Source organism: Olea europaea, unplaced genomic scaffold, assembly GCF_002742605.1.
Source record: "Olea europaea var. sylvestris unplaced genomic scaffold, O_europaea_v1 scaffold2091, whole genome shotgun sequence".
NCBI classification, from domain to species: Eukaryota; Viridiplantae; Streptophyta; class Magnoliopsida; order Lamiales; family Oleaceae; genus Olea; species Olea europaea.
The window spans coordinates 108,600-125,004 of record NW_019238841.1 but is presented as its reverse complement, the minus strand read 5'-3'; the positions used below and the strand labels follow the sequence as shown (position 1 = coordinate 125,004).

At 35.0% G+C, this 16,405-nt stretch overlaps 2 protein-coding genes across 3 annotated transcripts; both read left to right on the top strand.

Moving 5' to 3' along the window:
• The first annotated feature begins 6 nt into the window (after positions 1–6).
• On the top strand, positions 7–3,532 carry LOC111380084 (copper-transporting ATPase PAA2, chloroplastic-like). The gene is made up of 5 exons (XM_023003548.1): positions 7–322; positions 561–735; positions 1,651–1,782; positions 2,579–2,729; positions 2,898–3,532. The coding sequence occupies exons 2-5, from the start codon at positions 673–675 to the stop codon at positions 2,999–3,001; spliced, it is 450 nt and encodes a 149-aa protein (XP_022859316.1). The 5' UTR covers positions 7–322; positions 561–672; the 3' UTR covers positions 3,002–3,532.
• A 4,259-nt stretch (positions 3,533–7,791) lies between these two features.
• Positions 7,792–14,897, top strand: LOC111380089 (LRR receptor-like serine/threonine-protein kinase ERECTA). Of its 2 annotated transcripts, none has more exons than XM_023003554.1 (27): positions 7,792–8,251; positions 8,740–8,878; positions 8,996–9,067; positions 9,173–9,244; positions 9,351–9,422; positions 9,547–9,618; positions 9,742–9,813; positions 9,907–9,978; positions 10,061–10,132; positions 10,341–10,409; positions 10,496–10,567; positions 10,699–10,770; positions 11,127–11,198; positions 11,412–11,483; positions 11,570–11,641; positions 11,731–11,802; positions 11,918–11,989; positions 12,112–12,183; positions 12,252–12,323; positions 12,409–12,480; positions 12,610–12,678; positions 12,761–12,832; positions 12,959–13,032; positions 13,145–13,273; positions 13,394–13,741; positions 13,823–14,193; positions 14,312–14,897. In XM_023003554.1, the coding sequence occupies exons 1-27, from the start codon at positions 8,170–8,172 to the stop codon at positions 14,657–14,659; spliced, it is 2,925 nt and encodes a 974-aa protein (XP_022859322.1). In that variant the 5' UTR covers positions 7,792–8,169; the 3' UTR covers positions 14,660–14,897. The 2 variants fall into 2 exon arrangements, with proteins under 2 accessions (XP_022859322.1, XP_022859321.1); XM_023003553.1 differs by having other exon boundaries at positions 13,121–13,273.
• Positions 14,898–16,405: the final 1,508 nt, after the last annotated feature.

Below are 16,405 nucleotides of genomic sequence, written 5' to 3'. Positions count from 1 at the left end.
CTAAAGCTGAATCATTGAATTTGAGCATCCCTGTCACAAATAGACAGTTGACTGAACCTGGTTCTGGAACTTTGGCAGAGGTAGATGGGCTGCTAGTAGCAGTAGGCAAATTGAATTGGGTTCATGAACGTTTCCAGCAAAGAACGAACTCTTCTGATCTAAAGAGATTGGAGCGGTCTGTGATATCTCAGTCATCAGTAACCAGTTCATCATCAAACCATTCAAGTACAGTTGTTTATGTTGGCCGGGAAGGAGAAGGCATCATTGGTGCTATTGCGATATCCGATAATTTGCGTCCTGATGCTAAATCTACAATAACTAGGTACTGCTTACTCTTCATGAGACAGAATAGGACCCAAAGTAGTCCTCATCTTACATTAGTACATAAAAATCTAAGGAATGGACGGTATCTCAATTTGGGACTTTATAATAATTAGCTTGGCCAAAAGCAGAAAATACTTCATATGAAGTAATATGTTCATAACTATCATGTTGGCTGTTCTTAAGTACTTTTCCCATATTCACCTTTCTTATATCTTTCCACTTTTAATGCTTGAAAGGCTTCAGCAGAAGGGAATTAAAACAGTCCTCTTATCTGGGGACAGGGAAGAGGCAGTTGCAACTGTAGCAAAGACAGTCGGCATCGATAATGAATTTGTCAATGCTTCCATAATGCCACAGCAGAAATCTGGCATCATCTCAAGTCTTCAGAACTCTGGCCATCATGTTGCAATGGTAATTTTCTCAAGTTGAAAATTAGAAAAGACTATTTTTATTATATGTTCTTATCATACAAATGAGCCTGATATTGGGAAATAGCACTTTTTACACCTATTAGTAAGAGTTACACGTGCATTGCACGTTATACTAAAATACTTTATAAGTATTGTGAAAGTAATATTTGATACTAATTTTTTGGAGGATTTGAAGAGTCTCATGCCAACTAAAGAAAATAAAATTTATGATAGTTATTTAAGAGAAGAAAATTATACTCTCAAAATTCAACTTCTATGATTCAAATTTTTTATGATGATTAAATACTACAAATAAGCAACATTTTTATAATATATTTGATACGTAAGAATTAATTGCAAATACATGAATTTAAACACCCATTAAAATTCTTAAATACATGAATAAAAATAAACTCATTTATAATAACTCTATATTCATATAAATCAAGGTGCAACAAGTCTAGATTAATGTGAATGTTAATTGATTGAAAATTAATAAAATGAAATTCATACATGACAAGGATTTTGTACTATTTATTATATATTGAAAAACGAAAAATAAGGTATTATTGAAATAATTGAATTGTAGTATGTTTAAAATCGTCCAAAAATGATTCTCACTTGATGTGATATTTAATATATTATAGATTATTAGAACTTCTGCTTTGTAGTTTGCATGGACAAATCTGTGTTGTAAGAATATGACTACTTTCGACCTAGGAATTTTATTGGAGAGAACTGTTTCTTGGTCACAATGCACGGCCTGATAATTTGACTATGCTGGACTGTTTACTTTTCATTATTGAAAATTAGGACAATTATGTGTATTCACGAGAAGATTTGTCATCAATTTTGGTGACGAATGGTGGAATTTGATATTCAGAACTATCAAACTATGTGTCTTGTGCTTGTGAAGGTTGGTGATGGCATCAATGATGCACCTTCTCTTGCCCTTGCTGACGTTGGGATTGCATTGCAAATTGAAGGACAAGAAAATGCTGCATCTAATGCAGCATCCATTATACTTCTCGGAAATAGACTTTCGCAGGTTTGCATTTTCTTCTTATCATGCTGGTGGAGATTGTCATACAGACTTGAATTGGAGACATTCCAAAATTATGCAGTTATTTTTGGCATAAAAATAGGAAATTGATTTTGATCTTTTTTCTTATCGAAATTATTAGTTTTGAGTAGTAGGAGGCCAGAGAACCGGAACCATTAGAGCCATTTCTATTTTTATGAGGTTTTTTTCGGTTCCAATACTACGAAGGGAACCAAATTGTTCCAATATTAAAGAACCAATAATTTTCAATTTGGTTCCGGTTCTTGGCCATGCCTAGGCCTAGTTTTGAGTTGAAAATTTGTCCCTTTTCATCAGAGATTTAAAAGTATAAACAGGACTAACAATTCTGAATAATGGAGATATATGATGTACAACGTGTTGAAATTTCTCCCCAAGTTTCTCTCTATTTTTTTTATTCTTCTCTTTCTTCTCTCTTATCACTATTTTTCTACTTCACACTCATCCATTGTCCTTTATCATGGTGCTTGGTGTCTTTTTTAGACGTCCAATAAATAACGGCTACAAGTTTTTAAACGTCTAGCAGATACAAATTGTTGAATCTTATAAATAAAGAGCAAACAAGTAAATAGTGTTCCTTGGATATTGCAGCAAAATACTGTTAATTTAAGGTAGTATTTTTCTGTTATTACAAAGAACCTTTCTTTTGTTTATCTTACATCAGTATTTTCAGAGCTCAATTTTTGTAGTTGCCAATAATGGAATTCAATATGGATATTTCCTCCCAATCTCCTTCAACTGAGGAATATTTTACCTGGAGCAGGTAGTAGAGGCAATAGACCTTTCAAGGGCAACGATGGGAAAAGTTCGTCAAAATTTGACTTGGGCAGTAGCATATAATGTTTTTGCAATTCCTATGGCTGCTGGAATGCTACTCCCTCATTTTGATTTTGCTATGACACCTTCTCTTTCTGGTAAGGCCCTTCAATGAAGTTGCCTGTGTCATTGCCTTTTCTAGCAAAACAACTAAACGAGGACCCCATGGACTATGACAAAGAAATGACTTGTATCCATGCATGTTACAATTTATTCATTGCTATCATTGAAACTTCTAAGGGTTGCCATAACTTGTCTTTTTGCAGGGGGTATGATGGCTTTGAGCTCAATTTTTGTTGTCACCAATTCACTGCTTCTGCAGTTCCATGGGCATCAGAGAAAGAGGGAAAAGAGCATTGCCGACAATTGATACCAGCAAAATGAAGCAACATTGGTGTGAGTTGGCTTCTGTTTGACTGCAACTGATGACCCTTTCATTATGAATCATTACAGCCCCCACTCTCAGTTGTGTAATATTTAAAATGACATGAATTTTTCTGGGATTTATTTTTCTCATGAATAGAAATCAGGAATAAATAACCTTCCACAGTTTCACGTGCATTTCAGAAGGAAAGTAAACCCATGCCCACAATCATTCGAGTAAAGCAAGGAATATCCAAGCGAGAGCCTATTGGATTGTGATGATATTTTATTTCCATTATATTCCTTTCTAAGTTGTGTGATGTGTAGAATGTCCAATCTAACTAGTGAAACGCAAATTTTGCTTGTGTGCTTTAAAATTTGTCAAAATGTTCAGGTAGTAGCAATGTATTTGGAGTTATTTCTCGGGTTGGCGTAAATATGTTGTATTTAAGGGCGACCAGGACCTGTCGACCTATCCCTGTAAATGGTTTGTTTTTTATTCTTTGCTTTGTGTTAATGGGTTACAAGTTATGAACTATGGATTACGACCTATGATATAACGCGCACNATGGTTTGTTTTTTATTCTTTGCTTTGTGTTAATGGGTTACAAGTTATGAACTATGGATTACGACCTATGATATAACGCGCACATTCACTTGTGTTTGGATAATATGAGATCTCAAATTTTGAGACATCAAACTAGCAATTGACATAAAAGACACAACAGAAAGGCTAATGTTAGTGAGAAATAGCTAATGTCCTACTTAAAAAATTTTAATCGTTGTCGAGCATGCACTCCGAATCTGTTCTTCACAACGGCACGAGGCTAGTGGTGTGAAAAAGGGCTGGACTGTACGGCTTGGCGATGATCCATGGTAAAACCATTTAAAATTTAGAGTAGGAACGAGGTGGAGACCATGTTCTCGTTCCCGTCGATTACCTGACTTACTGGGCAGTCAGCACCCCATTTGAGGTAGTGCAGACAACTATTTACACATCATCAAACATAACTAGTTCTTTTGATTTCGATGTGTTGCAAAAGTTACTAGGGACAACTATTTACTTGATAAGTTGACATTATCGTCAAATTTCTCTGGCATTTCATCGGTGGGATAATATCTATTAATTGCCAGACTTAACAATTCGCATGAAAATAATCGAATTTCATCAAGTTACCAATTTACAGTTTATGATGGAAACTTTAATTACCCAAATGATAAACAAACAAAAACATTAATTCTGAACGTGGAGATTATACCCAATCATACTTTAAGTATTCAACATTCTAAAATCATGTTGGAAGTTTGATATTTCAAAAATAAGAATTTTGTTTTTTATATTAATTATTTAATTTATAAACCAACAATCCTAACCCACCTCGACCCCAAATAATTTCCCCTAATCCCATTCCCTCTCTACATCTCCTCTCTCTCGTCGCTCACTCTTCTCTCGTCGCCACCATGATCACCACGACTGTCGCCACCGCCACCATAATTTGGAGCAGCGATTGAAATGGAATTAGCGTCTCTTTGGGCATAGTTGGTGTCGTGCCTTTGTCTCTTCGCCGCCCCATCTCATGAGAAGCAGCAACCATCGTTCGAATCGTACAACAACAATGTCAGAGCAGTGGCGCAGTGACAATGCCGGCGCAAGCCACCGCACATACCCTCTGGGAGCATATCTGTGAGATCTACTAGGTCTTTGAAGGAGTGGGGGTTAAAAGTGGCTTCCCGTTTAGGTGGTTTTTCAGACCGTGGTGGTTTTGTCACTACTAGGTCTTTGAAGGACTCGTGGTTAAATGAAGTGGTGGTGGTGGCAGCGGTGGGGTGGAGATGACGACGACGATGACATAGTATGATGATGGCAGTTGTGGGATGCTAGCAGTTTTGGATTCGAGGTGGTGGTGGCGGCACTTTTTTCATTTTCATTGGTGGTTGTAGTGATGTTTTTTGTGGTGTTGGTGGTGAGGTAGTGGTTTGATCTGCCCGGTGGAAGACATAACATATGGATGGTTTTGTGGTTTTTTTTGGTGGTTTGGAAATACAGGTGGTAGAGGTGCGGTGGTTGTGGTGGTGATGGTGGTGGTAGTGTTAACGGTGGTGACGACGGTGGTGTGGTGGTTGCAGGTTGCGATTGTGGTGGCGATGTAGTATGAAAGTGTTTGTGACCAACTATTTTGGGGTTCGTGACCAATTGTCGGGAGCTGGTGGTGGTGGTGGTGCTACTGAAGGCAGTGTGAGATGGTGGTCACAAATTATTTGATTAACTGTGACCGTTAAATTGGTCAATCTATTACTAATAAATAATATGTGACCAATAAAAAATATAAATTGTGACCAAGAAATAACGTGTGACTTAAAAAATTGTTATTTTGTGATCTATAATTTTATAATTTGTGAATGTGTAATAAATTGTAACTTATAATATTTGTGATTTGTGACCAATAAATAAATCATAATTCACAAATTTTTTGATTTGTGACCGATGATCAAACTATGAACTGTAAAAAAATTTTATTGTGACTGTAAAATAATTTGTGACTCATAAATAAAAAGTGACTAATTATATTGTTAATTTGTGATCAAATTGTACAAATCTGTGGTCTAAATATATGTAATTAATAAATAAATAAATTAATTAATTAAATCATAAATAAATTTCAATAAAAATCTAATTTTTGAAACTTGTTTTCTTGATTAAGAAATATGTACTTATGAAATTTTCCCATTTGAAATGTTCCTTAATTCCATTTTGCGTCAAACAAAAGGGGACCTAGGATAGTGACATTAATAACGGCGTTAGGGGGGGCGGGGGGTCGTGAAATATGGTATGGGCCAAGCTTCACAAGGTGGTGGGCTCAAAATGCATAAACAAATGTTATCTCCAACATCGTATTGTTAGAAAAATTTGGCATCTTCCTTCAGAGACTAACATTTTGTCATTGAATTGTTTTAAAAATAATAAACTTTTACATTCAATCATTTCTTGTTATCAATACATTTGTCAACTAAGATCTCAACACTTTCTTGCAAAGTAGCTTAATTCATGTCCGAATAAGGCCGTGGGTGAATGAGTAGACAAATGGCCTTCTTTCCCTCCCATTGAGGTTAAGCATCTGTTTGACGGTCTTTTTTTGTGTGCGTAAAGAATGAGTCTTTAAATAATAATTTTTGGTGAATGTGTTGTTAAAAGTTTAGGAAAGTTTTGGATTTATGTAAAGAATATTTTATTGTAAGAATGTGTGATTAAAAATGAGAATGAAAGAAAAAAAAGTATCGAAAGATGGTGAAAAATAAAAAGAAGTTCTCATTTTGAAGGCAGGGTGAAAAATGTATGGAGTTCGATTAGTTAAGCTGCGCTGCGATTGGCCATTGTGGCCCTATTTATGATTTTCAGCCCCACACATCAAGTGCAAACTTAGTAAGACATGTTTGGTGAGACAAAATATCTCAATTCTCATTGATTTCTTCACGTTTTTTCATATTTCTTCTTTACATTTAAATCACACGTTGACAAAAGAAACACTTTGTAAAGTATCACTTCTTAAAAAATCTTTACCATACATAAGTAGAAGTGTCAAAACTAATTACTTATTTTCACAATTAAAATGATTGCTTGTTTAATGTCTGAAATAATAATGAGAATCTTAATCTACCTCTTCCCATCTAACAATAAGATCTTCTCAATCTAATTTAACTAGGGAGTCTCTACCTTTTATAAGTGTGGAACTCATATTCTCAACATATCATTTGTTTTACTCATGTACCCAACCTTTTAAAATTATGGCACCCTATACCCCGACTAATGGAAATTGTTTATTAAGAGTTTCAAATGACTTTGTTACATTCATGTTACGTAGATTGAAGTATACACCATTCATTTTCAGGGATAAAATAGTTTAACAATGTTTCCAAAACCAATCCTCAAATGCTTTATGAGTTACGATTCTGAAGAAATCGACCATAGAATTGACCAACCAGTAATTAGTATCTTGGAGCCCCCAATCGCAACTTGAATTTGTATCACTCTTTCAAGGGAATGATGTAGAGAGATAAATCGGGCTGAAAGTTTCACTATTCAATTTGGCGAGAAGCAAATGAATATAGTACAATTAAGTATTTGTCCAACATAACTTATTTAAAAATAAATTTTCAATTCATTTTTATGCATACATCTTCTCAATTATAAAATTTTGCACGTGGACCTATAATCATTCGTACATTAAATCACAACGTTTCAGAGAAAATCATTTTTTATTTCAAATAATCTCTTCCAAACAAATACTAAAAAACAGGTTAATCGTTAAAAGGTTTATTTCTAACCCATAAATTGATGAATATGAAGAAATGAGTGCAGTACCAAATTAAGGAAACAAACTGCTATTTACATGCATATTGTTATAAACTTGTATTTGTAATACTACGAACTTGACATCCAATATTAGATTTTTTTTGTTGGATAGATAAAATAAAGAAATTGTTTGATTGTCAAATGAAAAAATGACTGCTCTCTTTAGCTCTTTCCCTCTTAACTCAGAAAATTAATTCTCATTTTATGAAAAAAAAAAAAAAGAAAAAAAAATTACATATATATACAGCATTTATTTTCAGGTGAGAGCTGTAATGTTGCAGGTATCGGAACCTTGGCAGTTGGCAGATGGTCTTTAAACTTTTTCTCTATCTACGTATACGTACCGTATGTACGTCATCAAAAGACTGTGTCTTTCTCTCTATATAGACACGTATTGTCTTGATACCTTCTCTCTTTATATATATCGGTTGTGTTAGAGAGGGAAACTAAATGCCCACTGTCTTATAGAGAGAGAGAGAGTCCTCTTTCTCTTTTCTTTCTCACATGCACTGCAGCAGCTCCTTGGCAGAACGATGTGATTGAACGTTACTCTTTCTTTCTTCCTTCACATTTTGCCATAATTCTAACTGGAGTATTTATATTCTTCTTCCTTCTTCTGCAATCTCTTTTATCAACGTCGGTGAATGTAAGATTCAATGCTCTCTGCAAGTGGTATACTATAAACTTGCGCAATTTCAACCAAAAACCATTTCTACGAAGCCCTTCTCTTATCAACTTCAACCTGTCTTTTTTGTATGGATTAGAAAAAAACTGGTTTCTTGATGGTTGTGAGTGTAGTTGAAGCCAGTTATTAAGTTGGGATTATGGCTAATTATTTGAAAATAATTGCTTTTCTGAAATTTCTAGTTGTGTTCTTGAGCGTTGCTTCCGGGGATTCTGATGATGGTGAGTGTTTTTTTTGGTATCTGATATCTCTCTCTAATTGTCATCGTTCTTGGGTCACTATAGTTTAGTGCATCTGTGATAAAGATTTATTGAAAAGTTATTTTTTGTTAATATGTGATAATAAAAAAGTAGAGAAAAGTTATAGAAATGTCAAAAATGATTTTTTTCATAAAATGTATAGTCAAAAATTATAGTGAAGAGGAGCGACGTTCAAAGTATTATAATAAAAAATGGCTCAATATTTTGGTAATTATATTAATGTTTACTTTTTAAGGAGGTTTCTTTCATTTTTCCTTATTATAATCACTCGAGACGTGATTATCTACATTGACCTACTAAATCTTGTTTTTTGTTGTCTTATTGATCCTCCTCACCCAAACGGTTTCTGTTCAAGGCCCCGTCACTTTTTAGCTCCACTTGAGCTCATAAAACTCCATTTTTCCTAGTCAAATTTTCTTGATTATTTTTGTTGAACTTGATGTAAAAAGGGGCATCTTTACTGGAGATAAAGAATTCATTCAGAGATGTGGAAAATGTTTTGTATGACTGGACAGACTCTCCATCTTCAGGCTATTGTGTATGGAGAGGGATAACCTGCGACAATGTCACCTTTAATGTTGTTGCATTGTAAGACACTTCCTTTAGTCTATTAACTTGCAATTTCTATCACTTCTTGTACTTTAATTGATTATTCTGTAATTTTTCATCTTTTGTGAATTGTGGGTTGTGTTCAAATTTTTGCAGTAATCTTTCGGGTTTGAATCTTGATGGCGAAATCTCACCTGCCATTGGACAGCTCAAGGGCCTGCTCTCTATGTAAATTTCGAATGTCTATGAATCTTTCTGTTAGTCTTATACACAAGTGTTCAACTATTATGAGTTCCGAGTGGGGATGAAATTGCTGTGTATGTTGTATATTAGAGACTTGAGGGGAAATCATCTCTCGGGCCAGATACCTGATGAAATTGGTGATTGCTCATCTTTGAGAAGCTTGTAAGTTCTTTTGTTTCGTTTTAACTAATTTAGGTTTACATTTGTTTAGGCCTAATATAGTGGTGGTTTGTTCATTTGATGATGAATTTAATTCCACTTTTATCAGGGATTTATCGTTCAATCTGCTGCGTGGGGATATTCCATTCTCCATTTCAAAGCTGAAGCAGCTAGAGAGCTTGTGAGTTTTTGCTCCTGAGTTCTAGTCATTTTTCTACGTTAGCATGTTCTTTTCTTGTTCATTTTCTATTGCAATCTCTCTGTTCAAGCCGATTGGACTTATTCATTATAGTTGTTTTCATCAGGATTTTAAAAAATAACCAGTTAATCGGTCCAATTCCCTCAACACTGTCTCAAATTCCAAATCTGAAAATACTGTAAGTTCTGTTACCATTCCCATTTCTAGTTTGTATCATGAGGTCATACATTGTGAATTTATTCAAATTGTGGTTATACTATTTTTAGTTTTTATTCATTGAGGTCATAAAATTTAAATTTAGGGACCTGGCTCAGAATAAGTTGAGCGGGGAAATACCGAGACTTATTTATTGGAATGAAGTTCTTCAGTATCTGTGAGTATGATAATTTAAAATTGAGCTGTATTCATCCTTTAGTGGATTATCATTCTTGTAAAGTACATAAACATTTGTCCTCTGAATACACAGAGGGTTGCGAGAAAATAATTTAGTCGGTACTCTTTCCCCTGACATGTGTCAACTAACAGGGTTGTGGTACTTGTAAGTTTCGATCACTCTGCTCTTGTGACAGTTGCCTTCAAATTACTCTCTTTTGCTGATGATAGTCATTTATTGCATACAGTGATGTTAGAAACAACAGCTTGATGGGTTCTATACCTGAAAGTATTGGAAACTGCACTGGCTTCCAGGTTTTGTATGTACCCGCCTTGGCTAAACATTTGTTGAACTGTATGAGCTTTTTTTGTACACAATATTGGACGAGATGAGACAATGTTTCAGCTTCTTCACACACACACAGACACAGACACACACGTATTGTCCAATGCTGCACAATCCACCTTGCCAAACAAAGCCGATAGTGCTCCACAGGGTTTAGTGAAATCCTTTTCTTTAAATGTCAGGGATTTGTCGTACAACAACTTTACGGGGGAGATTCCATTTAACATTGGGTTTCTCCAAGTCGCTACCTTGTAAGGCTCTGCTAAGTATCTTTGGGGAGAGTAGTTTTGCTATTTGTATGGTAAATTAATTAACTTCTATGAATCTGGTGCATTAGATCATTGCAAGGTAACCGGTTTTCAGGGCAAATTCCATCTGTAATTGGATTGATGCAGGCACTTGCCGTTTTGTAAGTGCTTTCTAGTTCCCACTGTATCACCTTTATGAGTTAAATTAGTGTTTCTGACAATTGTCTTCTGTCATTTAATTTATTCTCTGAGGTTATGAAAATGTCACTGAACTTCACCCTTCTTTTTCCAGGGATCTTAGTTGCAATACGTTGAGTGGACCAATCCCTTCAATTCTTGGAAACTTAACTTACACTGAAAAATTGTTAGTATTGTAACTTCCTTTCGAACTCTTATTATTTTACTAGCAAAACTGTATTTAAAAGAGCCATGAATGTTTCTTGTATGTGATCCAGTTGGATCAAACACCAGAAATTTCATCTGAAGAGCAATAATCCTAACTTTTGCTTCTTGCTTTTCTTTCACAATATTGGATCTAATTCTGAATGAATATGAATCATATATTGTTTTATAACTGAATACATAATAAATATTATGTTGAATTTCTTTTGAGCTATAAAAGTGTTTGGCATGCCTACAGAAGTTATAACATCCATTAAATATTTGATAAATATCTTTTCTTTTTCTTACTTCCAGTAACATATTATATTTTGTTTATAGGTATCTACATGGAAACAACCTAGCTGGCTCCATTCCCCCAGAGCTTGGCAACATGACAAAGCTCCACTATTTGTATGTTACTTATAATCTTCTTTTCAATTCGGTTCTGTATAAACCTCCACAATTAAGTATGTACATTATTCATATTCATGTGGGATATCTGTAGTCTGATAAGCACCTAACTTCTGCTTCAAAAGCAATGTATTATATGAGCTTTCTGGTTTTTTGGATTAAAATTTATGATGCATAGTATTCCTACTGAAGTTTTCTTTTTCTGCTTAACAGGGAACTGAATGATAACCTTCTTAGTGGGCATATTCCACCAGAACTTGGGAAGCTCACAGATTTGTTTGACCTGTATATTATGTTTATTATGACTGTTTTACTATATCAATCTTTATAGATCCACAAAATTTAAGTTTGGTCGCGATGCTTTGTCACAGAAATGTTGCCAATAACCGCTTAGATGGGCCTATACCAGATAATCTTAGCTCTTGTACAAATCTGAATAGCCTGTAAGCATCTGATGTAGTCTCGTGTTCTATTTTCATTTTTTATGAAATTTTCGCCTTGCTGGATTACTTGCTGAATGATTTGATGACAGTAATGCACATGGTAACAAATTGAATGGAACTATTCCTCTTGTATTTCAGAAGCTGGAGAGCATGACATATCTGTGAGTTCCTTGCACGTCTGTGTTTAGAAAAATTTCGTTTGCATGTATTCATTGTTGCGTATCTGGAGATTGATGTTCTCCAAGTATAAATTCTGTATTTCTTGATGTTGTATAGGAATCTATCCTCCAATGATATTAAGGGCCCCATTCCAATTGAACTTGCACGAATTGGAAATTTAGATACTTTGTAAGTGCCTGGTTACTAAATATCTATCAACGTGTCCCTTGTTCAATTTGTCTTTAACCGAAAGCCTAATTTTAAATTGATTAAGTAATTACTTTTTTGTCCCCCCTTTTTGGGTGCAATAGAGATCTCTCAAACAATCGGATCAGTGGTTACATACCTTCTTCGCTCGGTGACTTGGAGCATCTCCTGAAACTGTGAGTTCTTCATGACATGATTTTGGTTCATTTCGTATATTTTTCATCTAACTCCCTCTATGCAACAGGAATTTGAGCAAGAATGATTTGACTGGAATCATACCAGCTGAGTTTAGTAACCTAAGAAGTGTAATGGAGATGTAAGGAAACATACTACATAAATGAGGAATTTTAATTTTTTTTTGGATCAATATGAGATTTTATGAATCACATTTTCCCTTGTAGCGATCTTTCAAACAACCATCTCTCGGGCCCGATTCCTCAGGATCTTGGTCAGCTTCAAAATCTCTTCTTGCTGTAAGTTTCTGCCTCCTAATGATAGTGAAAGTTAAATGTTAAACAGACCATCTCTTTATTGTTATCAGTATGTAAAGAGTGATTTATTCAACTAATAATTTTTTTATAATCTTTCTTAAAAACCGGTAGAAATCTGGAGAACAATTCTTTATCTGGTGATGTAATGTCTCTGGCCAATTGTATCAGTCTCACAATCCTGTAAGTACACCAGCGAGTATTTTACGACTTTTGATGCATGAAAGCATTATTTATTTTCTTGCATGTAATTGTGTCTTTGCAGGAATATGTCTTATAACAACCTTGACGGGAATATTCCGACAGGCGATAACTTTTCAAGGTTTTTACCTGACAGGTGAGGCTTTCGTATTTCCACCATCTTTTTGACTTCAGAAAGCTAATGAGCTGCAACTTTTCTTTTCTTGTTTTAATTGTTGTGATTCCTGTCTTGGTTTATTCTAATTAACATTTTTCTTGTCAGCTTCTTGGGAAATCCTAGTCTTTGTGGATACTGGCTTAGCACTTCTTGTCGTGCATCTCGTGCAACTGAGCACGGTGAGAATATCATTGAATGTGAATTGGAAAAGACATTATCACCAGCAAAATCTTACTATCTGAGAACTGTGCTAATCTTCGAAATTAGTGTTTTGTTCATTTGTGTATGCAGTTGTAATTTCAAAAGCAGCTATACTGGGAATTGCATTGGGTGCCTTGGTCATTCTTCTTATGATCTTGGTAGCGGCTTGCCGACCACACTATCCAAAATCTTTTATGGACGGACCATTCAAAAAACCAGGTGCATTAACTTCTCCTTTGCCAATACTTCTCATTGCTAATTAATAATTACTATTAGTTTTCAATGTATTGCCCATCAGGCTAGAATATGTTTACTAGCTGATGTCTTTTCATCTGATAGTTAATTACTCTTCCCCAAAGCTTGTTATCCTTCACATGAATATGGCCCTCCATGTATATGAAGACATTATGAGGATGACAGAGAACCTGAATGAGAAGTATATAATTGGTTATGGAGCGTCAAGCACTGTGTATAAATGTGTTCTCAAAAACTGCAAGCCTGTGGCTGTTAAGAAACTCTATTCTCACTACCCACATTGCCTAAAGGAATTTAAGACAGAGCTTGAGACAGTTGGGAGCATTAAGCATCGAAACCTAGTTGGTCTCCAAGGATATTCCCTCTCTCCTCATGGAAATCTTCTGTTTTATGATTACATGGAAAATGGAAGCCTATGGGATCTCCTTCATGGTGGGTAATCCATCTTCTGTTGTTTTGCACAGTATTTTCGCACTACTGTTTGAATAGTTGTTGGAATGCTTTGTTTTTCAGGGCCTACCAAGAAAAAAAAGCTTGATTGGGATACTCGTCTAAAAATAGCATTGGGTGCTGCACAAGGGCTTGCGTATCTTCACCATGATTGTAGCCCTCGCATAATCCACCGGGACGTGAAGTCATCCAACATTTTATTAGACAAGGATTATGAAGCCCATCTCACAGATTTTGGCATTGCCAAAAGCTTATGCACATCGAAATCCCATACTTCAACTAACGTATTGGGAACAATAGGTTATATTGATCCTGAGTATGCCCGTACTTCTCGTCTTACAGAGAAGTCTGATGTCTACAGCTACGGAATTGTCCTACTCGAGTTGCTCAGTGGAAGAAAAGCAGTGGATAATGAATCCAATCTTCATCATCTGGTCAGTTCTTTTCATTTTTATCCGAGTATATTATGCAGTGTCTGATTTTGTTTCCTCTTGTTTTTATTTAATAGAAATTTCATTATTCATCTCATGAATGCTTTCTTATTTGTTGCAGATATTAACCAAGGCATCGAACAATGCAGTCGTGGACGCAGTTGATCCTGAGATCTCCAAGATATGTAAAGATCTCGGAGAAGTTGAGAAGGTTTTTCAGCTAGCTCTTTTATGCACCAAGAGACTACCATCTGAGAGGCCAACGATGCATGAAGTGGCTCGAGTACTTGGGACCATGGTGCCACCATCCAACCTAAAAACTCTAACCCCATCACCATCAGGTCCTTGCTACATGGATGAGTATGCAAATCCAAAGACTCCTCACTTGGCTAATTGTTCATCCATGAGCACCTTGGATGCCCAACTCTTCCTCAAGTTCGGAGAAGTTATATCCCAGAACAGCGGTTGAACTTTAGTAGAAAGGAATCTCTAGCTTGCTGAAAGAATCTAAGAAAAAAATTGAGATATTGTCAAAGATGTATTTCCAATTATTAAGCTCTGCAAAATAGACTGGCTCTTTGGCATCAAGAAGTAAAAGTATTGACATTTTGAATACTGTATGAACTTGTAGTTAAGGACCACTGTGTGTAAAAATGTTTAGCCATATATGCTAGTACATAAATTTTCCCTCGAGGTTCACTTTTTCCCTTTTGATGCAACCAGAAAATTTATTTTAAGGCATCAGTAAACAGCAAAAGATAGGGACTACTGCAGGTTAGCAATTACCACAATAAATGGCCATAAATTGCAGCCCTGCAGGGGATATATTCCTTCCTTGTTAAAATACCTTTTGAGGTCTGATGAATTTATTTTTGTCATAGATAATTCTACATGTACATCATAGTATTCAAAAGGGTGTTCATAATATACATGTAAAATTTCATGATTGAAGGGTTGAAAAACCTGTTTTTTAACTCTCCAATGATGTTATGTCACTTGTTTATTATGAACATTCTTATGGACACCATAATGTACATACAATTTTGGTTGTATAAACATGGCTAGTTAGTTGTTGGCACAATATCGAGAAGTGGCAACCCTTGTTCAATTTGGGTTGAACCTTGATGCTGCAACTCAAGCTCCCTAATGGCGCCCCATTTTTTGCTTACTTTGCTATTTAAGTTGAGATGAAACTTTCCGTGAGTTTCTTCTCTTCATTCTAGGCTCACAAGTAACGTGGAAAAGGTCAAGCAACTTCTTCTATTTGTTTTTAGAGTCTGAGATCTTTATAGATTGGTGACTTTTGAAAAAAGTCTATTTTTTGTCGTGAGCACCCATTCTGGTAAAGGTTATGGCACCCATTGAACTGTCCTTCTCACCACGGCAGGAGGACTGTATTGCGGAGTACTAACTTGAAAAAAATTATGCATCTTGAAATTCAACAAACGTAAAATTAAATGTATCCTTTGGGCATTGATGGAATAAGAACATTATGAAACTCGGTCAATGCAGTAAACGCCACTAAATGCATTGTGTCCAGAAAATCAATATGGAACCTCTGCAAAGGCTGCTAGACTGCAACATACATTCATAGGTCAGAGTTTTCAAGTAAATTTTTTGATCCCTTGAAAATATAAAATAGAATAAATAAATAAAAATAGTAACAGATATAACGATTGAGAGAAAAGACAAACTTTTAGAACATAACTAATTTGTAAAATAACAAACTAAGCTATAATAAATTTTTGAGGAAATTTAACAAAATGTCCATTTTTACCTAGTCATTTGCAAAAATGTCCACCATTGCAAAAATATCTAATTTTGAAGAATTTACACCAAAATACCATTATTAACAATTTATAATTCCACACTAAGACAAAAAAATAAAAAAATAAAAATGGGTATTTTTGCAATATTGTCATTGGCCAATAAAATTTTGACACATAACCTGCCATATTTATTTCAAAAAGTATACATGTCAAAAATGCTATGTTTTTCATTGATTCAGAAATATCGAGAATGACATCTTTAAAAGTAGAGAAATGTCATGTTCAAAATGAAATGTCATTCTAGACAAATGAAATGATGTTCAAATGTCGAGAGTGACATATGAAAGATCGAGAAACATTATTTTAATGTAACTTCTCATGGAAGTCACTTCTCAAATTCGTGACAAATTGATAAAAAAAATTAAATGTCGAGAGCGAAATTTTAA